The sequence below is a fragment of the Myxocyprinus asiaticus genome, chromosome 1 (genome assembly GCF_019703515.2).
Source record: "Myxocyprinus asiaticus isolate MX2 ecotype Aquarium Trade chromosome 1, UBuf_Myxa_2, whole genome shotgun sequence".
Classification (NCBI taxonomy): domain Eukaryota; kingdom Metazoa; phylum Chordata; class Actinopteri; order Cypriniformes; family Catostomidae; genus Myxocyprinus; species Myxocyprinus asiaticus.
This window is the reverse complement of record NC_059344.1, coordinates 13,379,284-13,402,717: the sequence shown is the minus strand read 5'-3', so window position 1 is coordinate 13,402,717 and position 23,434 is coordinate 13,379,284. Positions and strand designations below refer to the sequence as shown.

Below are 23,434 nucleotides of genomic sequence, written 5' to 3'. Positions count from 1 at the left end.
TCCAGGTGCTCTCAATATCTCATCAGTCACTCATCTCAGCACTATTCTGTGAGGACCCCAATTTAAATCAGAATAATGTTGGTCACATTACCACTAATCACAGCAATTACATTTTAACCGTAATGCCACCCCGTCTTCACGCATTTGCTTAATAATTAGTGATTTGTGTTAGATCAAAATGCCAAAGACAGTAGATATTAATGATTTCTCACTGGAGCAGTTTTAGAACTTGTAATGGATATATTTGTCTTATTTTTGAATGTATCTCTACTGTGTGTGATGCTCTCATGGTTTTTACTGCTTACCAGTATGTCACAGTGACCTTTTGGTATTGACAGCTGAACTATTCATAACTGTTTCAAAACAAATAAATGTTAGCAATTCACAATTAATGTAATTTTAATATAATTTTGGTAACTTTATAAAAAGGTTCCATTCGTTAACATTAGTTAATGCATTAGGTATCATGAACAAACAATAAACATTATATTTTTACAGTGTTAATTGTAATGTTAATAAAATTACAATTGTTCATTGTTAGTTCATAATGCATTAACTAATGTTAACTAATACAACTTTTGATTTTAAAAATGGAATAGTATATGTTGTAACAAACATTAAATTAATTAGTTCATGTTCACTACAGTAATGTTGTTAAATAATGTTAACAAATGGAACCTTTGTGTAAAGTGTTACCGTGATTTTACTGTGTGGGGCATAAACATATGACTGCACAATATAACTTGCAAAAGTGTGGCAAAGGGCACTTTAAAAAAAATCTGTATCTGTATCGGCTGATCTTAGTGTTAAAAAATCGGAGATCGGTGTCGGCCTCAAATTTCCTGATCGGTGCACCACTAGTAAATACTAAACTATACTATATTATACGATACTAAATTGCCCCTCGATAATTAATAAAGTTGCATTGCATTGTATTATATTTAATTTTGTCTCATTAACCTACCTGTAATAAGGCTCCTTGTTGAATACATATGTATAGTCATGTATGCCATGTACTATACTTTACAGTACTATGCAATACTATACTAAACCATACTATATACTATGCTATGCTATGCTATGCTATGCTATACTAGTACAGTATATGCTATGCTATGCTATACTATGCTATACTATACTACTGTGTATATAACGGTATTATACAGTACTGTACCACCTCACACTATGCTATACTATACTATACTATACTATACTATAGTACAGTATATTGCCCCTTGGCAATTAATAAAGTTGCATTGCATTGTATTGTATGTAATTGTGTCTCATTAACCTAATAAGGCTCTCGTTTGAATACGATGTGAACTTTAATTAAAATGTAATTTAATTATTGCCTCCTGTAGTGATTTATGTCACATGATGTGTTTCAGTTCTCAGACTCCAATGCAGAAAGCATGAAGAAAATCTATGGCAAATTTTGCAGTCGACACAATGAATCAGTGAACTTCTACAAGGAGCTGCATGCCAGAGATAAGCACTTTCAGGCTTTCATCAGGGTAAGCACTTCATTATTTTGTTGATTTTGGGTGGTCTTTCCCAAAACATATGTGAATCTACCTAACAATCCCAAATGTCATAATATTTCTAGAAAAAAATGAGCAGCAGCGTTGTCAGACGTTTGGGCATCCCCGAGTGCATATTACTGGTGACACAACGGATAACAAAGTACCCCGTGCTTTTACAGCGAATCCTCCAGCACACCAAAGGTTAGACTGGTAATCACTAACTTGTCAGTTTTATAAGTGATTAACAGAACAAGGCAAAGCAAAAAAAAAAAAAAAAAAAAAATGTATTTGGGCTCAGTGAAGATTCCAGCAGTAAAAATCATCTTTTGTTTAGGTATATGATAAATGTAGACATCACTGTCCATTTCCAGTGCTTTGACACATTGAGCTGTGGTGCTCATGTGACTGCCACTAGTTTGAATCTGGCTCGCGACGAGAAAGAGCTAATAAATCTAGAAAAATATGTTACATTTCCAGACTTTATAAACATGAAGCCTCAGTTGCCTAACCAACTAACCCATCAGTGTTTAATAGTGCTGCAATATTTCACTCTTAGTGAACACTCTTTTCGTATGGATGGGCCCTCTGCCGCACATATGAGAAGCAAAGTATAAACATTCTACGTTGCCCCAAATCACTTCCAACTGTTGTTTGATCATACACAGCAAGCCTGAAAGGTTTCAGACAGAGATTTTCAACCATCAAATAAAACATGTACTTGCCTGGCTAATTTAAGAAGCAGCTTTTAACTCTCTAGAGGATTTTATCCTGTCAGTCTGATACTGTGACTGTGATGGTTGTTTGTATAGATTTATGATGATTATACTTATGATTTGTGTGTGTGTGTGTGTGTGTGTGTGTGTTTGTCTGTGCAGAGAACGAGGGGGATTATGAAAACTTGACACAAGCTCTACAGCTGGTGAAAGACATCATTGCTTCAGTTGATAATAAAGTCAATGAGCATGAGAAGAAAAGAAGGTTGAAAGATATCTACGGCCGTATGGACAGCAAGTCCATTACACGGATGAAGAGTGGCCAGATGTTCGCCAGAGAGGATCTGCTGCGCAGTCGGAAGCTCCTCCACGACGGCCCTTTGCAGATGAAAAACACTGCCGGGCGACTAAAAGGTAAAGTTCTCTAACATTCTTACTGTAAATCTTTTACTGAATGGAAAACACCAATATTTTCAAAGAAAATATTATTTTCCTTAAAGGTATATCAAAATGTTTTACATCAACACCGTACAGCTAGTATTGCACTATTTCTGGTTCTAAGTTTCTCTGGTCTTACTTAAAAATAGAATATATTGGAAACTAATGTTTTTTTTGTAACTGCAGAATCTTTGTTTTTTCACCTCTAGATGTCCACGCACTTCTACTTTCTGACGTCTTTATTTTCCTCCAAGAAAAAGACCAGAAATATGTTTTTGCTTCTCTGGTGAGTGATCTTTTCTTTGCATGATAATAACTTTACATTTAACTTAAGCTTTTCCTGTCCAGCTAGTCTTCATGTACAGTATAGCTTCATCATCACAGACAAGTCATGAACTTCAGCTTGTTGAACTTGTAGAAAAGTAATAGCACACAAGCCTCAACAGATGATATCATTTCATATCTGGTTTAATACTTGGGCTTAATAAAATCCATAGTAATAGGGATGCTGGCCTTAGTAAGAACCACTAACTGCAATAAAGTCTCCAGTGTGAAATGTTAAAGTAATAGTTCACCCAAAAAAGAATATTTTCTCATCATTTACTCACTCATGCCATCCCAGATGTGTGTGACTTTCTTTCATCTTCTGAACTCAAATGAAGATTTTTAGAAGAATATTTCAGCTCTGTCGATCCATACAATGCAAGTGAATGGGTGCCAAAATTTTGAAGCTCCAAAATCCATATAAGGGCAAAATAAAAGTACTCCAGACAACAATACAATATGATAGGTGTGGGTGAGAAACATATAAATATTTAAGTCTTTTTTTTTTTTTTACTATAAATTCTCCACTCTGCTCAGTCAATCTCCACTTCAGTTCCACTTTATCATTCTTCTTCTTCTGTTTTGGGTGATTCACAGTCTTAATGCATATTGCCCCCTACTGGGCAGAGAGGAGAATATATGATAAAAATGACTTAAATATTGTTTGTTTCTCACCCACACCTATCATATCAGATCTGAACACATGGATTTAACCACTGGAGTCGTATGGATTACTTTTATGCTCCCTTTATGTGGATTTTGGAGCTTCAAAAGTTTGGCACCCATTCACTTCCATTGTGAGGACCTACAGAGCAGAAGTATTGTTTTAAAAATCTTAATTTGTTTTCTGCAGAAGAAAGAGTCATATACATCTGGGATGTCAGGAGGGTGAGTAAATCATGAGATAATTTTCATTTTTGGGTGAACTATCCCTTTAATCACAATGAATGGTCATGTGATTACTGATTTATTTATTTTTTTTTGGTGCTTTTCTTATGTCTTTCTCTCTTACCTCCTCTCTGATGTCTCTCTCTTCCTCTGAATACTCTCTCTCCTTCAACCCTCCCTCCTCATTCTCTCTGTCTCTCTCTTTTCTCTCATCATCAGGACCAGCGAGCCACCGTTATCTCCCTGCAGAAGCTGATCGTGCGAGAGGTGGCCCACGAGGAACGCGGTCTCTTCCTCATCACCGCCGGCATTGAGAAACCCGAAATGGTAGAGGTTCACGCCAGTTCCCGAGAAGAACGCAACACCTGGATGCAGTTCATTCAGGATGCCATGCACTCGATGTGAGTACCTGATATTCCGGTCCAACATTCTCCATTGTAAGGTATCTTAAAATAAATTAAAATCTAGAGATGTAATAAATTAATGTAAAAGGAGAAGTAAAAAAATATTATTTACCATGTAATTTAATATAATATTACAATATAATATGATATTATCATTTATTTACTTTTGACAATTTTTAAATAGAAAATATGAAATAAATAAAAGTGTAAATTTTTTTAAAATATATTTATAAAAACAAAATAGGGAAAAATAAAACCCATTTTCCTACATAAAATGGGGCACGTTGGTTGAACAAGTGGTTTGTGCATTAGGAATATTGAAAGGGACATGTGTTTTCACAGAGGAAAGGATGATGATGAGGGGATCCCGAGTGAAACAGAGGAAGACAAGAAGCTGCTTGAAACCAAAACGAAAGAAATGAGAGGTAAGCAGAACCCCTTTCATTCTATTTTTATGTTGATTTTTGTAAATATAATTTTCTTTTAACTTCACCAAAATACAAGCTTTGCTCTTTTTGGGTGAATCTTATGAAAATATGTCCAGGTCATACTTTACCACATAAAATAAAAAAAATAAAAAAATAAAAATATATATATATATATATATATATACAGAGAGAGAGAGAGAGAGAGAGAGAGAGAGATAGAGAGAGATGTAATTTTGCATAGAGAAAATGAGGCATATTTTTAAGACCATGATTATATATTTGTTCATTTATTAATTTATTTATTGTTTTGCATTGTGACATTATTTTCATTTTAATTAAGCACATTTCCCCCAAAAATGTTCATTACTGTAATGTGAAAAAAATCGTATTCTGATCTTATTCACAATGATGTTTCACAATAAATCATATTCACAGTGATTTTTTTTTATGTATTATTATTATTGAAAGCAGCATAACTTAAGTACCACAAACATTTTTCTGATGTATACTCACAATTGAAATTTTTTTTTAATAAAAAATAATGTATATATTATTATATTTATTCATCTATAATTAAAATAAAAATAGATAAATAATATTAGAGGATAACGATAAAACTGCAAATGTCAATAACCCTCTTCCATTGTTTCTCTCAGACATGCTCCAGAGGAAAGATGAGCAGATCGTGTCACTCCTGCTGGAGAAGATGAAGCTTTTCCGTGAAATGTGCGGCTCACCCGATGACCCTGTCAAAATGCTCTTCAGGGCCAACAATGAAGAATTACCCAAGGGGGAACCCATCATGATGGATGCTCTCAAAGAGGGTAAGAGATGCTACAAACATCTTCTCTGGAAGATTCAGCTGTTCTCCACCTGTTTTCTTAGATGTTGTGTTATTTATGAGTTATTTATGCTGTCTGTCAGCTGTTGCGACAGCTCATTTCCACATCTATTGTTCTTGCAGGACTTTTTAGTAACCCATTTAATATAATGCGGTTAGTGACGTGTATGTTTATGTGGTAGTGGAGATGTTGCAGGCGCTGGTGAACGGCAGTCTGGGCGGGGCAGTAGGGCAGCAGGTGGCCTGTGCTCAAGGGACTGTGTGTCTGCCACGGAGAGCTGAGACCTTCGGAGGGTTTGATAGCCACCAGATGAACATCTCCAAACGTGAGACATTTACTGTTCTACAATGTTGACTGCTGATCCATTGGGAATTCGTATGAGGATGAGTCAATATGATTTAACGCAATAAATTAGCAGATGATCTTAATATTAAGAAATGTCATTTTGCAAATGTAACTTTATGTAGAAGTAAATCAAATGACCTTAAATGACTTTAAATCTTATGCTTGAGATTAGTTTTTAGACAAATATCAATTGTGCCTGCTTATATGAATGTATTTACTAAAAATGTTATTAAACATGTTTAAAATGTTGATTTGTACTGGATAGTCATGAAAAAGCTGAGAAGTAGTCAGTATACATGGGAACTCAATCGATACTGTTTAAAAAGCATACTAGGTGGTACCTCCTGAAGTTGGTTGAGAATGCACAGAGTGTACAGTGCTGTCATCTAGACAAAAGGTGTCTACTTTGAAGAAGATAATATATGAGGAAGTCATTACATATTTAAAAAAAAAAATGTAATTAAATAATGCCCACACTGTCATGCATCAAGGGCTGAGAAAGTGCTCATTCATTAGAATAGCAGTGTATGTGCTGCAAAAATGATCAATGCCCACACTGACTATTCTGCCATACAAAGGAATCACAGCAGTACACAAATATGGAAACAGACACATTAGTTACAGTTTTGAACAGCTGAGCAATGATATACTGTTTGCGAACATTCAGACACTGGACACACTGCTGAGGAACATTTAAATATGAGGCCACTTAAGACTACATGTAAAACAACAACTAATGACATTAAAATGTTTTATCAATGACTTCATGCCTTCATTAGTAGAATTCACACGAGATCAGTAAAATAAGCTGTTCCAACCACTCAATGATTATTTAAAGTTATATATGTGCAGTAGATAATGTGTAATTTGTAATGTTTACCCTTGCAAAAACCGGGAGTTCATTGCAAAATTGCCGCAAACTTGCCGCAAATTCGCCACTGATCATTTTCACATGCAAATGAGCTTTGCGGCAAACCTATGGCAAATTGTCCATTGTTGCCAAAGGTTTGCTGCAAGTTCACCAGTACCGGTGAAGAGCTGCAAACTTCTGGCAAACATTTGGAGCAAATCACAAGTTAATTTGCATGTGAAAATAACAAATGGCAAATTTGTGGAAAGTTTGCGGCTAGTTTGCCAGAACTCTAGATTTTGCCAGAACTCTAGTGTAACTTTTGCATTCATGACGCTAATGCGCTAACACGCTAAACGTCCCCATTATATGCAATGGTTATACTCTGTTATTGTAATTTATGATGACACTGATTTACTGCAAAGAGTGTTAATGGATAGAATACCGACAAAAGAATGATGATGTGTGAGTGGCTTTCGGCTGCAGATGGCACATGAATCAAGCAGCATATAAAACAATGCAGTGAATTGGCACTTAAGAGTATTTGACTGGATTTGATTCCTTTTGTAGACTAATAATAAATAAAAAAAATCACGTTCTTGGAATATGAATCTATGCAAACGATCGTACAGATGTAGGTAAGTTTGCACCAGCTCCCTAATAACTCGCACACCGGTGTGTTCATGTTGATTGATCTTAACTGACTGAATGGGAATTAGTTATCGGCCTCAAAGTAGGTGGAGCTCCATGTCACACCTACCGATGACATAGACCAATGGCAGTAAGGTGTTTAGTAGCCTGTTTAGGCTACATTTACATTTTACATTTACATTTATGCATTTGGCAGACGCTTTTATCCAAAGCGACTTACAGTGCCCTTATTACAGGGACAATCCCCCTGGAGCAACCTGGAGTTAAGTGCCTTGCTCAAGGACACAGTGGTGGTGGCTGTGGGGATTGAACCAACAACTTTCCACTTACCAGTTCAGTGCTTTAGTCCATCATTGAATCATTGAAACTAACTCAAAAACACCATCTTTTTAGCTAGACTTTTGACATCACAACTGTTCGCTCTTTGGTTTCGTAGGAAGTGTGCAGGGACCTTAAGAGACCTAATTTTGGTCATAACTTAGTTCTGACAAATTATGTACTAACTGTAAAATAGTAATAATAAAGAAGTAGGTGTGTCCAAAATTTTGATTGTTAGTGTACGTGCAGCGGAAACTGTACCAAGTTTTCTGAACGTGGTGAGACAGGTTGATATCGGTCCAGATATTGTCACTTATTTATGTCATTAAACAATTATAAATCTAAAAGATCAATCATTCTAATTTGCCTCTGCTCACAGTCACTTTTGTGTGTCTGTAGATGGAGACAAAGATGAGGTTGAAGATCTTCGGAGGACAGAATCTGACAGTGTCCTGAAGAAGGTAGGAATCCTGTTGAATCCATCCTGCTAATAAGTAAATAGCCTTTCAGTGACTTGCAATACCATCTTAACTAGGCTTGACTATTTAAAGCTGAATGTTTGGACCCTTCCAGTGCAAGACTACGAAAATAGAAAGAGACTGACAAATTTATTGTGCGACACTGTTGATTGATTGCAGCTCAAGATAAAAATGAAAATTAAATGAATATCCTGCCTTAAAACGTAGCTCTATTTACAGCATTTGTGGTGTGCTGTCGGATACAACAGAAACAAAATTTTCTTAAAACAAGCAAAAAACAGGTTGACAGTTATGCACTTACAGTACAGTGTAACGATTGCCCCATTCTTGTCCATTATAAGAGGATTGATAGTTACTGTTGATAAAGCCTTTAACTCTTTTGCTTTATTGATAGCACCTAGTTAGAACACAGTGTAAACATAAAATTATTTATTGTAGTGTGTGTGTATATATATATACAGAAATATTCAAACCAGCCCATCTGGCACCAACAATCATGCCACGGTCCAAACTGTTGAGATCAAAATTTTCCCCATTTTGATGGTTGATGTGAACATTAACTGAAGCTCCTGACCCGTACATGCATGATTTTATTCACTGCATTGTTGCCACATGATTGGTTGATTAGATAATTGCATGGATGATTGTTGGTGCCAGACGGGCTGGTTTGAGTATTTCTGTAACTGCTGATCTGCTGGGATTTTCATGCACAACAGTCTCTAAAATTTACCCACACTGCCCCCTAGTGTCATGTGTTTCTTACTGCACACAGATATTATGCCCTGTTAATATTGCCAGTCAGGTTGGGTAGCTAATGAGAGTCATTAGTGGAGTAAGAGCTCAGTGGAGAGTGGAAAATGAATAGGAGTACCAAGCTCACCTGACTCTTTAAAGTGTGTAATGAGCACCGCTGTGCTGGGCTCAGGGCTGTGGGCTGGTAGGTGTTGGGCTGATTAAACACTCTCAGCTTGCCTCAGTAAAGCTGCAGTCTCTGCCTGTCTTCTCCACAGGGAGGAAATGCAAACCTGCTGCTCCTGCTGAAGAGAAACAGTGAGGTAAGACAAGGAAGCATGCTTCTTTCAAAGCTCAGGGTGTTATCCTTGAGCAAATCTTGGGTTGTGGATTTCGTTTTTAGCATCCATAGCTGATGAGGAATCAAAGCGTGTTCACATCACAGCTGCTGTGTATTCGTATGTTTTGCAATAAGGGGTTTTCAAGCATTCTGTCTTGAATAACTCTCAATAGAAGCAGCATGCAAACAGAGCCACGTGCCCCCTCAGATTTTTGAGCCATGTAGATTTTTAATTCAACTTAAAACTTCCACAATAAATGATTTGTGTATTTGATCATTTGGATGCACAGTTATTGTAGAAAAAAAAAGTGGTTGTTTAAAACACTGTAGGAATAATCACATATTTAATGCCAAATTTCGGTCAGTCTAATTAGGCTTGATTAGATCAGATTTGAACCCAGGTCTACTTGCACGCTAAACAATAATTGTCTAAATCATCATACACTTATTTGTAGTTCTACTAAGCATTTTTGCATGATCTCGTTGACTCTCAAATGTTATCAATAATGTGTCTTTTTGTGACGTCCATATATTTTGTTAGGTAAATTGTTCCTTAAAATGGAAGTTTGTGACCTCTTTGAGTTCTACATATGTTGTTTAAAATCGAGTAAATTGACTATATACTATATACACTATATTAATTTGTATTTTGAGTATCTACAATAGTTTGCTGGTGTCATACTTGATATTTTTGAGACTTAACCAATGACAGTCTTTCTTTTTTTTTTTTTTTTGGTCCTGACAGCAGGTCTTGAGCAGTGTCACTCACCTCCACGAACTACTGTCCTCACTGCAGGTGTGTATCATTTCAACAGATACTCTATTATACAATATTCTATATGGGGGAAAAAAATATATATAAAACCTGAATATATATTTGAATTCTAATAATGTAGATCCTTAATAGTTATAAATCTAAATAGTCTGCATTTATAGTTCTTATAATCAGATTTATTCAAATTTATAGTAAATCTGAATATATAAATGTAATTTTGTAGTTAGAATTAAAAGTTAAAGGAATAGTCCGAGTTCAATACAAGTTAAAGGGGCATTCAGTAGTTCTCTAGTTAGCATTAGCATTGCTCTTCTTCGTGTACTTTAAGTACTGATATGACAGTGGTGTTAGATGCTGTACTGCCATCTATCGACTTGGAATTTCATTTGCATCTGGAAAATGTCGGAGTTTGAGGTAATTTCTAAAGTTATTTATTGCTACTATAATATAATTGCTTTGCCTAAAAACAAATGTCAGAATTCAAGCGAACAGACTTCTACAGTTAAGAACAGATTATTACTGTCCCTCATATCAATAATCTTTGGAGACTGTCTACATTTCACGTTATTTCTAAACACAGTTATTATCTTTATTAGAGAACTGCCTAGCGTGAAATAAATCCAGGCCTGGCTCCAGCTCTAAGATGTAAGGTGGGCCATAGGACTGGGGTTGGGTGTAGGTGTATTTCTCAAGGTGGGCCAAGTTCATGATTGGGTGGACATATGCCATTTGATAGAGGTGGAGGTAGATGGGCCCCCCTTACTATAGCTGTGATAACAAAGAAAATAAAATGACACGTTGCTTTCCGGTTGCTTTTGTAAACACTGCTGAAAACTGTCCATTACTAACATATGTTGACTACACACGTCATTTTAAAAAGTTCGAGGGAAACTTCTATGAGTTGTCTGTACATTCAACTGATACTATTTTAGAGAGTGGTCTAAACAATTAATAATTCCTTACCTGTCCAACAAAAAAGAAGCAATATCGGCATCACTACTCAGGTTTTTCTCGGTCATCAAATCTTTCCACCTTGTGTATGCTATACCGATGTTTACTATAGTTTTTTGCCTTTGCCGGTATTTCTGTCTTCTTGCTTCTGAACTTTTCTGCTTCTTCTGCTGTACAGCTACTGAATCTCCTGTTGTCTCTGCTTCTAAAGCACAATAATAAGTATGTTCCATTGTGTTCTTTTTGCGCTTCGCGTCACCAAACAACACTGCGCTAAGCATAGCCAATCTAAACCATATCTACATACACTACCGTTCAAAAGTTTGGGGTCACTTGCCTGAAATGTTTCTCATGATCTTAAAAACCTTTTGATCTGAAGGCGTATGCTTAAATGTTTGAAATTAGTTTTGTAGACAAAAATATAATTGTGCCAACATATTAATTTATTTAATTACAAAACTAAAATTGTACAAAAAAAAAAGGTTTTGAAATGGATGACTTGGACCGAATCATTAAGAAAAGCAGCCATTAAGTGCCCAACATACAGATGGAAACTCCTTCAATACTGTTTAAAAAGCATCCCAGGGTGATACCTCAAGAAATTGGTTGAGAAAATGCCAAGAGTACATTTCTGCAAAATCTATGCAAAGTGTGACTACTATGAAGATGCTAAAATATAACACAGTTTTGATTTATTTTGGATTTTTTTAGTCACAACATAATTCCCATATTTCCATTTCTATTATCCCATAGTTGTGATGACTTTACTATTATTCTAAAATGTGAAAAAAATAAAAATAAATAAAGAATGAGTAAGTGACCCTAAACTTTTGAACGGTGGTGTAGGCAGCAGCCAGTGAGTGCGAGGATTCTCTTCTTCGACGTTTAGTGAAACACAGCGGGTGATGTTATTTCAACATGGAGAAACACATTGAAGGGGGTGACCCGCACCATGTATAATAAAAAAAACTTTTTATAGAAAACTATTGAGTACAGTCTTTATCTCATGTGAGTGTAAATCATTCAGATCACTCTTCACAAAAACAATTCATTTGTTAATGTGAAATAAAACTTTTTAAATTAGCCCCAAATCAGCTCAATTTACAGCATTTGTGGTATGTTGATTAGCACAAAAATGTATTTCAGCATTTCCATCATTTTCTTTAAAAAGAGCAAAAATCTGGGTTACAGTGAGGCACTTAAAATGGAAGTGAATGGGGCCAAACTGTTAACATTAAAATAATGTTTCAAAGTATAGCCACAAGACAAATATTATGCGTGTTCACATGATTTTAGTGTGATTAAAAACAATTACTAACCTTATCAGTGTAAAGTTAGATCCAATTTTACAACTTTGTTGCAATGATGACATAACACCCTAAACCCCAAAACCCTTAAATGACCATAAAAACGTAGATTGAAACAACTTTACAGCTCAAATAATACACAAGTTTTAACAGAGTAATTAATGTACGTGCTTTTATTAAATTGTAAGCTTTACATTTCTGCCTTTTTAGCCCTAAAAAAAATTGGCCTCATTCACTTCCATTGTACAATAAGTGCCGCACTGTAACCCAGATTTTTGCTTCTTTTATTTATTTATTTATTTTTTTGTTTTGTTTTGTTTTGTTTTTAACAAAGGAGGGATGAATCTGAATATTTTTTCTGTAGTAATTGACATTTTACCACAAATACTGTCGATTAAGCTATACAGTTGTAAATCTGAATATGTACACTGGCAGCCAAAAGTTTGGAATAATGTACAGATTTTGCTGTTTCAGAAGGAAATTGGTACTTTAATTCACCAAAGTGGCATTCAACTGATCACAAAGTATAGTCAGGACATTACTGATGTAAAAAACAGCACCATCACTATTTGAAAAAAGTCATTTTTGTTCAAATCTAGACAGGTACCATTTCCAGCAGCCATCACTCCAACACCTTATCCTTGAGTAATCATGCTAAACTGATAATTTTGTACTAAAAATTTAATATGTATAATTCAAACTAAATGATACAGTACTGTATATTCAGATTATATACTTGTATTCTTATTCCTGTTTGGCCCCCACCATAATGCAATATAATATGTTGTTCAATATGGTTTCTATATGTATTTTGTCTACAGGCTGTGGTCTTGCAGCAGGACACCTTCATCGAGGACCAGCGTCAGGGGTTAAACGAGCGTACCCCCTCCCGTACCCCATCCCGTCCCTCCTCCCGTCCTCCCTCGTTGGTGGAGCAAGAGAAACAGCGCAGCCTGGAGCGCCATCGGCAGGAAGCTGCTGCACTGCAGCGCCAGCAGGCCACACACGCCGAGGAGAGACGACGTAGGGAGAAAGAATGGGAGGTGAGAGAGCGGGAGCTGATGGACCGGGAGGTGCTGCTCCATGTCAAAGAGGAGGAAGTGCAGAGGAGATACAAGGAGCTGGACGAGGTACAGCAGGAGCTGCAGGGGAGAAAGGAGGATTATCAGAAAGATCTGGAGAGACTGAGAGATGCTCAGAGGCGGCTGGATAGGGAAAGGGAGCAGATGCAGAGGGAGGTGGAGCGAGTGGAGCACCTCCGGGAGGTGGAGGTGAGATTCAAGCTGATTTTCGGCACAGCCTCCGTATCATTTGGGGCAGGGGTTTTCAAACTGGGGTCCAAGGCCATGAGGGTGTGCTAGGGGGTAAGTGGAAAATTGGCCAGTGACGTAAAAAAAAATAAAAAAGTTAACATTTACTGAATTTGACATTTAGTATTTTATTTATTTGCCATTATTTTATTGCAATTATACAGTATAGCTGCTTTTATATTGTAGGAAGAGGGTTCCTCGCAAGGGATCATCATATTTGGGGGCCCATTGCATCCAGAATTTTGAAAACCCCTTATCTACAGTAGAACTTTGACAATACAATCATGTATAGCAATTGTGATAGTTATATATTGCTTTTTTTCCCACACAATTTTACATCAATACTTTAGATCTTTGTTTTATTGTTTCATTTATGTGTGTGCATTCATATAATTTCCTACTGTTCAGCTGGTCGTCTAAAAAAGAATAAACTCTAAAAAACAGCATTTTTCAGTGCAATCAGAGCCACTTGTATGAAGTGAATTGAATTATGTGTGTATATATATATACAGTTATGCTCAAAAGTTTGCATACCCCGGCAGAAATTGTGAAATTTTGGCATTGATTTTGAAAATATGACTGATCATGCAAAAAAACTGTCTTTTATTTAAGGATAGTGATCATATGAAGCCATTTATCATCACATAGTTTTTTGGCTCCTTTTTAAATCATAATGATAACAGAAATCACCCAAATGGCCCTGATCAAAAGTTTATATACCCTTGAATGTTTGGCCGTGTTACAGACACACAAGGTGACACACACAGATTTAAATGGCAATTAAAGATTAATTTCCCACACCTGTGGCTTTTTAAATTGCAATTAGTGCCTGTGTATAAATAGTCAATGAGTTTGTTAGCTCTCACGTGGATGCACTGAGCAGGCTAGATACTGAGCCATGGGAAGCAGAAAAGAACTGTCAAAAGACCTGCGTAACAAGGTAATGAAACTTTATAAAGATGGAAAAGGATATAAAAAGATATCCAAAGCCTTGAAAATGCCAGTCAGTACTGTTCAATCACTTATTAAGAAGTGGAAAATTCGGGGATCTCTTGATACCAAGCCAAGGTCAGGTAGACCAAGAAAGATTTCAGCCACAACTGCCAGAAGAATTGTTCTGTATACAAAGAAAAACCCACAGGTAACCTCAGGAGAAATACAGGCTGCTCTGGAAAAAGACGGTATGGTTGTTTCAATGAGCACAATACGACGATATCTGAACAAAAATGAGTTGCATGGTCAAGTTGCCAGAAAGAAGCCTTTACTGTGCCAATGCCACAAAAAAGGCCGGTTACAATATGCCCGACAACACCTTGACACACCTCACAGCTTCTGGCACACTGCAGTTTGGAGTGACAAGACCAAAATAGAGCTTTATGGTCACAACCATAAGCGTTATGTTTGGAGAGGGGTCAACAAGGCCTATAGTGAAAAGAATACCATCCCCACTGTGAAGCATGGTGGTGGCTCACTGATTTTTGGGGGTGTGTGAGCACTAAAGGCACAGGGAATCTTGTGAAAATTGATGGCAAGATGAATGCAACATGTTATCAGAAAATACTGGCAGACAATTTGCATTCTTCTGCATGAAAACTGCGCATGGGATGCTCTTGGACTTTCCAGCATGACAATGACCCTAAGCACAAGGCCAAGTTGACCCTCCAGTGGTTACAACAAAAAAAGGTGAAGGTTCTGGAGTGGCCATCACAGTGTCCTGACCTTAATATCATCAAGCCACTCTGGGGAGATCTCAAACCTGTGGTTCATGCAAGACGACCAAAGACTTTGCATGACCTGGAGGCATTTTGCCAAGACGAATGGGCAGCTATACCACCTGCAAGAATTTGGGGCCTCATAGACAACTATTACAAAAGACTGCACGCTGTCATTGATGCTAAAGGGGGCAATACACAGTATTAAGGACTAAGGGTATGCAGACTTTTGAACAGGGGTCATTTCATTTTTTTCATTGTTGCCATGTTTTGTTTTATGATTGTGCCATTCTGTTATAACCTACAGTTGAATATGAATCCCATAAGAAATAAAAGAAATGTGTTTTGCCTGCTCACTCATGTTTTCTTTAAAAATGGTACATATATTACCAATTCTCCAAGGGTATGCAAACTTTTGAGCACAACTGTATATATATATATATATATACACACATACACTCAGTGACCACTTAATTAGGTACACCTGTACACCTACTTAATCATGCAATTATCTAATCAGCCAATTGTGTGGCAGCAGTGCAATGCATAAAATCATGCAGATAGGGGTCAGAAGCTTCAGTTTATGTTCACATCAACCATCAGAATGGGGAAAATATTGATCTCAGTGATTTAGACCATGGCATGATTTTTGGTGCCAGGCGGGCTGGTTTGGGTATTTCTGTAACTGCTGATATCCTGGGATTTTCACGCACAGCAGTTTCTAGAGTTTACTCAGTATGGTGCCAAAAACAAAAAAACCTCCAGTGACCTGTGGCACTCATGTGAACTATGCAAGTTAAATTCTTGCTTGTGTGAAGTGACCACAATGGTCGATCATGAAAACGATGATCGATAATGATCATGCATGACATGACTTTTCACTTCATTCGAAATTCAGTGACAACTATACACAAACATGTCAAAGACGGGCCTTATTTTTTATTTTGAGATTGATTACATTGTGATTTTCAAAGGTACCTTGATTGTCAACAAAGACATCTGATAAAAAACCAAACTGATCTGCAATGCTAGCTTTTGTTCTAGGTTTACGATAATAAAAAAAAATAATAAAATAAAACAAAAAGAGTATAATTGATTGTGTTTTGTTTGCCTGTCTCTGCAAACCTTTCCTAAACAAGTTTTATTATCATGTAATGTAGAAACTTTGACTCATTAATGGATATTATTTAACAAAAGTGAATGCACTTTCCCCAGTAGGAAGTTGGAAATTCCGACTTTACAAGTCGAATAGAACACAGATTGAATAATCACAGCAATAAGCTCCAACACAGCACACCATGACTTTCTGTCTGGGGCTGAGACAGCGCTCAACACTCTAGAGAATCGTGCACACACTCCAGACGAGTTCTTCTTTCAAACAGCTTAGGCAGAGCACAGCTGAATTTTAACAGAGCGCAGCGTCTTCAAAACAGTTAAATACGCTATGGTTATGGCGTCTCCGGTCAAGCCAACTGCGGTTCACAAATACACGGTTCAGCCAGCCACGACGACAAAGTGGTGCATGCTTATTAAAATAATTATGGTAACCTGTAGGACGAGCAAAGAGAAGTACTCAACAAGTACTTACTTTACAAGGAATGAGTACTTGAGTAGACAATATAATCAAAATGCCCATCACTACTATGAATACCAAGGTCTTCAGTTTTCACTTCCAAGGACATACTTATACAATTCATAGCTTGAATTCAGTGCAAGTTGCTGTGGATAAAAGTTTCTTACAAATGAATAAATTAAAAGGCCAAATTTTCCTCACATATTGAACAGTGTTTGGTCTCAAGGTTTGACTGACTCGCATCTTATCATGCATCCCACAGGCACGGTTTCAACGCACCCCCTCCAGCACTTCGGAGGACTCCCTAAAACTCCACAGCAGCAGCTCTGTGGAAAAAGAGATCTGGGAGGGCGAGCTATCATCCAGCCCCAGAAAGAACTCCAGCTCCAAACACAAGGGCCGCAGCCTCTTCTCCCTGGGCGGCAAAACTCAGAGCTTAGAGGGCCAAAACCAGATCCCCACTCGACTGCTTCAGCTGGCTACAACCAAGGAGAAGAAGGACAAGAAGAAGAAGAAAAGCAAGACCCAGCAGCCCTCTCAGGAAACAGGTGAGCGAATGGGCCCTGGCACTGAACTCCCACACACTAATTCAATAGAGATAAAGCATCATGCATGGAATTGATTCAATTAGCCAGGAAAACCACAGCGGCCATATCCGTTCTGACTGAAATTGGTAACAAGTTTGTTGTTGTAGAACATCCCACATTTCAATTTAAATTGTAAAATTATCCTTCAAGAGGAAAGGGTTTTCGTCAGAAGGTCTAACAGGCTTTGCATATATTTTGCTCTCTCTAGGAATAACTGGATTGCCATTGCTGACAGTTCATTCCTGTCATATTTTATGAATCCATCTCTGAAGTTTGTTACACTGAGAATGGTGTTTCTGTTACAGGGCTCCACGCTGTGACTACATTAATCACAAATGTGACAAAAAATAATAATTTGGCATTAATAATAGTTATTATTCAAAATCGCCATTCATGATAGATGGTAAAACAGTGCATGCACAAATTACTTTTTTGAACTGGTTCTCAAGTTCCAACTGACTTGCTTACTGAACGCAGAGTAATTTTTGTTCATGTTTGAATCAAAATGAATTGAGAACCATTACTGTGATGTGTACTTGAGGTTTGTGAGACCTACATCAGTCTAATTGCAGACTGCTTATTTATATGGCATCATGTGTTTAATAGATAAAGCACTATGCTTTCAGATACACAGCAAAGCTTTGTTGTAATAAATGGTGTTCAATAAAAAATAAAAAACAAACTATGACAACATTCAAATAAGTTACAAGAAATTGTATTGATAATTGTGAAGCAATAACCATCAGACCCAATAATTAGATTAAATTGACTGTTAAGGACTTTTTTAGGAGTAAAATTGTAAAGGTGGTGACATGATGGAACTGCAGTTTTCTTCAGCCTTTTCACAGGCTATTATTTTTATTTTTATTTTAAAGAGGTAAAGACATGCCTCTTTTTATTATTTGAATATGTTCTTTGAGGTTCACTTATAATATTAGTAAAGTTTTTTTGTACAAAAAAAGTCATATATTTTTAAAACACGATCATTCTGAACCTCTGTCAGAATCGCTTTGTTTTGGTGCTGCTTTTCCTTTAAGACTTGACAGTAAACGCCCACTGTTATGATTGGCTCTCTGTTATTAACTGGCCTGCTTTCTTCTTGTCATCTCACTGCTCACCGATACTGGGCAGGGGAGTAATAAGGTAAAGTAGACATTAATGTGTTGTTGTGGAGGCGGTCAGATGCAAATTTCCACCACAGTGTGACATCACAATGTGGAGGAAGTAGAGAATGAGTTGTTTTGGCAGCTTGGTTTCAGCAAATGCTCTTTTTGCTGTAGGGAGGATGTTTTGAGTTCTGAAACTTACAGTATGTTTTTATAGTACAATGACCTCTTATATGTAGAATATCAAGGGCAATTTTATTCCTCATGTCATGACCCCTTTAACAATAGCAAAGGATCAAATTACATAGTATTTCCATGTGAATTTTCAACAGTTGCAATGGATGATCAAATTTGTTCACAATATTGAAGTTGAGCATGGACAACAGTGCTTCAGAACAACTCTATATCTATAGAATAAAGCAATTCTGTATTTTCTTTTTTGCTTTTTTTTTTGTTGTTGTTGTTGTCTGGAGCTCTGAATTATTGAAACATTTTCCTCTGCTGTTCTTTTCCACAGCATCCCATCTGCTGCCCCTGACAGAGCCTCCGATGGATGGAGAGATCTTTTTCTGCTGATTTACCCATCATCCCTTCCTTCCAAATTGTTTCCTCTCATGGACTCCATATCAAGTCATGCAGGAAGTCACCCAAATTGACCTCTTCATGTTAAGTTATAACATGTAAACCCAGTTATAACCCTGCTATCTTTCTACTGTATAAGGGGGTGAATCTTACAAAATCTGTCAAGAACATGACCGGGTCATATTACACCCCAAAATCAAAAGATAAGAAAATATATTTTGCTTTAAAAAAATGAAGCCTGTTCTTAGAATCATTGAGATTTTTTGTATTGTGACATTAACCCCCATTCTCAATACCGTAATGCAAGATGATAATGTTGGCTTGACAAAACAAAACCCCTAAACCATGACCAAAATTATCAATTGTAACTTCTCTTATATCTTTCAAGATACATTGACCAAACTTGGCACAGCCCTTCTGATAGTTCTGTCTCAGTTTGCTCTGTCTTTTCTAACTGATTGGACTTGTGTTTTTTGTGTGGCGGACAATGGAAAATCCCCCAAATACTATAGACTTACACTGAATTATCTATCAACGCTCTAACAACAAAGAAATGCCTTGCAACCGGCTCAAACATACTGGTACAGCCCCAGAAATGGTTCTTGAACAAGTTTGCACTTTAGTCTCCATTTGTATGTTGCAAAATTATCATTATGATAATAGTAAAAGCCTATGGTAATATACGTTATATTTTATGTTCTAAAATAACAAAATTAGTTTGATAAGTTAAAATTATGACATAACGCACTGACTGGTCAATTGGTAGTTGTAAATGGGTAGTTTTGCACATCCTACCTTTTATCTGCAAATTATACGTATATTACAGAGTGAAAACAATTGTCATTTCAGACACAATTGTTCTTTAATAGACATTTATTTCTGAGGAAAAGGAGTTAAAGTTTTTATATCAAAACATCAAATCGCATCGAATCGGGAGATCTGTGGCAATTCCCAGCCCTAAAATTTATAAATCATGGTGGTATTTGGTTTGCTGCCTTTAATCTATGCTGATTCATATAATAATACAAATACAGTAGTTTTACTGTAATCAATACTGTATTACAGTTATGAGAATCTGATGAAAATCACCTTTGAGAATAATGTAAATATACCTACAAAAATACTCAAAAGTAAAACTTCTGGACACATTGCGGTTATGAGAATTTGGGGAGAAAAATTGCTTAAAAGGTTAGTTTACCCTAAAATGACAATTCTCTCATAATTTACTCTCTGTCATGCCATCCCAGATGTGTACATCTTCAGCAGAACACAAACTAAGATTTTTAGAAGAATATTTCAGCTCTGTTGGTCCATACAATGCAAGTGAATGGGTGCCAACATTTTGAAGCTCCAAAATCCACATAAGGGCAAAATAAAAGTACTCCAGATGACTCTGGTGGTTAAATCCATATCTTCCAAAGCAATATGATAGGTGTAGGTGAGAAACATATCAATATTTAAGTCTTTTTTTATTTATTTTTTTACCAGAAATTCTCCTCCCTGCTCAGTCAATCTCCACTTTCACTTTTACATTCTCCTTCTTTTGTTTTTGGTGATTCACATTATTCATGAGTATTGCCCCCTGCTGGGCAGGGAGGATAATTTATGATAAAATATGACTTGAATATTGATCTTTTTCTCACCCACACCAGTCATATCATGTCTGAACACATGGATTTAACCACTGGAGTCATCTGGAATACTTTTATGCTCCCTTTATGTGGATTTTGGAGCTTCAAAATTTTGGCACCTATTCACTTGCTTTGTGAGGACCTACAGAGCTGAAATATTGTTCTAAAAATCTTTGTTTGTTTTCTGCAGAAGAAAGACAGTCATACACATCTGAGATGCCGGGAGGGTGAGTAAATCATGAGATAATTTTTATTTTTGGGTGAACTATCACTTTAATTGTAATGAAAATGTCACAATGCAAAAAGAAAAGAAAAAAAAAAAATATATATATATATATATATATATATATATATATATATCTTAAAAATCTTAAACTCATTTGTTATTTATGTAAAATACAGCCTCTTTTTTGTTTTTTCATTTATTTGTATTTTATTTTTTTAAATTTAGTTGCAATGTGACCTTGGTGTTTTTGTGAGATTTTGTTGATTTGCTTGCTATTACATGTCTGAGTTGAGTATATCAGACAAATTTGATCTTTGAATACATTGTTAAAATGTACTGGTTGTTCGAAATGTAATGTCTCTTTACTCTGCACTCCTGTTCAAATCAATCGTTTCTGCCAGAAGGTTTACAAAATGCAAAAATGGATATTGTAGCGCCCCCTATTGACAAACACTTTATAAGGAATCATCATATTGGCTTATTGCAGGCAAGAATAACAATTTAAAATTTAATTAGAGTTTTAAAATTTAAACCGATTACGAGAGAAAAGTGGTATACCACTCTTTCTCATGTTTTCTATTTTAGGTTCTCAAAGGAATTTCGCCTTTGAAAAGCCACTGAGCACTTTAAAACCATTCAAATATTACTCTTTCCCCAAAAATGGAAATACATTTTTCATTAGCATTCCAAAAATAATGTCCTAAGGTCGGTTTTTAAAAAGGTTTTGGGGGCCATTGCATAACATACCAAGACATTTCATGCTATTTAAAGATTCTTGAACCCTTCTGCGTTTAATACTTAACAACTGTAGCAGGATAGACAAGCTGTACATACTGTATGAATTGGAGACCCCTGGGGAATATTTAAAGCTACCTGCTGGAAAGGTAAAGGAGATGTAGAGAACATCTACACAGGATACTGTGCCTAGTCTACCTAGTTTACCCTTACGGATCGAATTCAACATACCACATTTAAATGGTTGAATAAATTGAACACCCCGTCTTCTAACATTCTTTGCACTCTAAGTGTCCACCTATTTCATCAAGCATGAATATTTGCCCTCCTGCCATATTTCAAGAAAGACATCTTTGGAAGAAGTCTTTATTTTTAATGAGAAAATCTCTTAAGGAGTTACTTATTTGTCATTTAAATTGGACTTATTCTTTTATTTTATTTTTAAGCGGAACATGCTCAAAGTCTTACTCGTAAAGGTTTTTTTTGTATTTTTGTGTGCAATTTTTACCTGCACTGACTTGATTCTAACATGGGAGGGCAGCAGAGGTTCAAGTATTGTTATAATTTAAGGCTACTCTGGATTTACATTACTTTTAAGTGATGATGTCAAAGAAAACACACAAGTGATGCAGTGCAAGAGTTATTGTTTCTTCACATGTACAAAGGGATTTTTTTATTCGGAAATCAAAGCCTATGGCCTTATGAAATTGTCAGTGACACTTTTGTCCTCAGGTAAAATCAGGGAAAAGTCAAATCAGGCATATTGTCTTGTGCGTAAAAGTAAATTAAAGTAGCCTTAAAGAAATGATGAAATTCACTAAAATATAACCCAACGTTTTCTCAGGATTATAGTTTCACTCTTTCATCTTTGTTTTGAAACTAAGGTAACATTTGTACATTTAAGGTGCATGTGTTTTCTTGCTTGATAAAAAGGAAAAAGGTAAATGTATGTAAATATTATTTTGTGTAAAAAAATGTATGTAAAATTTTGTGATTCATTTTGTAAGTGTTTTGTGAGACATAAGGCTTTATTTATCATTGGTCCCCTTGTCTTGAGGCAGAAAACAATATTTGCCTCAAAATAAAAATCTATTACAAGTTTTTGGCTTGTATTCTTCTGCTTTTGTCATTTCCACCATCTTTTTATTTCACTTCAGATTATTGTACGTTTCATTCTGATTCACATGTTTTAGTTGGACAAACAGATCAAGGTTACCTTTTCCTTTTAGGAAGATTAAAGCGAGGCAGATTATTTAAGAAATTGCTACAGAATAAAACTTGATGACTCACATATAAATGGATCCTTTGATCAGCCGTCTTCATGCAGATCACTTAGAAAGAACTCCAGATAAATCAAATGCAAAGTAAATATGTCTCCACTGCCTGTTGTTGGTTGGAAGACAACAAGTTGGAAGAGAACTATTTTCCTATGATGCACTCGTATATAATTAAAGTCAATGTGAAACCCCCATTTGCAACCCATTTTACTTCTGTAATATGACACATTTCAGAGTTAAACTGATTTTTATCCATCGGAATTGATTGAATCATTAATAGTGGGCGTTCCATACCACAATGGAGCCAAACGTAAATGTGAGTTTATTGAAACATTGTCTATTTTGCTATTGGTTATAGTGAAATGTGGTTCAGAGGAAGAGCTCATT

The 23,434-nt window shown here is 36.2% G+C and overlaps 1 protein-coding gene across 7 annotated transcripts in view; it reads left to right on the top strand.

Moving 5' to 3' along the window:
* Window positions 1-22,872, top strand: part of LOC127444719 (A-kinase anchor protein 13-like) — a 142,833-nt gene extending 119,961 nt beyond the window's left edge. For 6 of the 7 annotated variants that reach the window (XM_051704309.1, XM_051704305.1, XM_051704300.1 and 3 more), the window contains 14 exons: window positions 1,389-1,514; window positions 1,607-1,724; window positions 2,399-2,650; window positions 2,884-2,960; window positions 4,106-4,287; window positions 4,633-4,715; window positions 5,375-5,542; window positions 5,742-5,885; window positions 8,124-8,185; window positions 9,214-9,258; window positions 10,021-10,071; window positions 13,130-13,579; window positions 17,166-17,451; window positions 19,114-22,872. In XM_051704309.1, the coding sequence (XP_051560269.1) occupies window positions 1,389-1,514; window positions 1,607-1,724; window positions 2,399-2,650; window positions 2,884-2,960; window positions 4,106-4,287; window positions 4,633-4,715; window positions 5,375-5,542; window positions 5,742-5,885; window positions 8,124-8,185; window positions 9,214-9,258; window positions 10,021-10,071; window positions 13,130-13,579; window positions 17,166-17,451; window positions 19,114-19,172 (2,103 nt within the window). In that variant the 3' untranslated portion in view covers window positions 19,173-22,872. The remainder of the gene's footprint in view (window positions 1-1,388; window positions 1,515-1,606; window positions 1,725-2,398; window positions 2,651-2,883; window positions 2,961-4,105; window positions 4,288-4,632; window positions 4,716-5,374; window positions 5,543-5,741; window positions 5,886-8,123; window positions 8,186-9,213; window positions 9,259-10,020; window positions 10,072-13,129; window positions 13,580-17,165; window positions 17,452-19,113) is intronic. The other variant, XM_051704293.1, reaches the window with a different exon arrangement.
* Window positions 22,873-23,434: the final 562 nt, after the last annotated feature.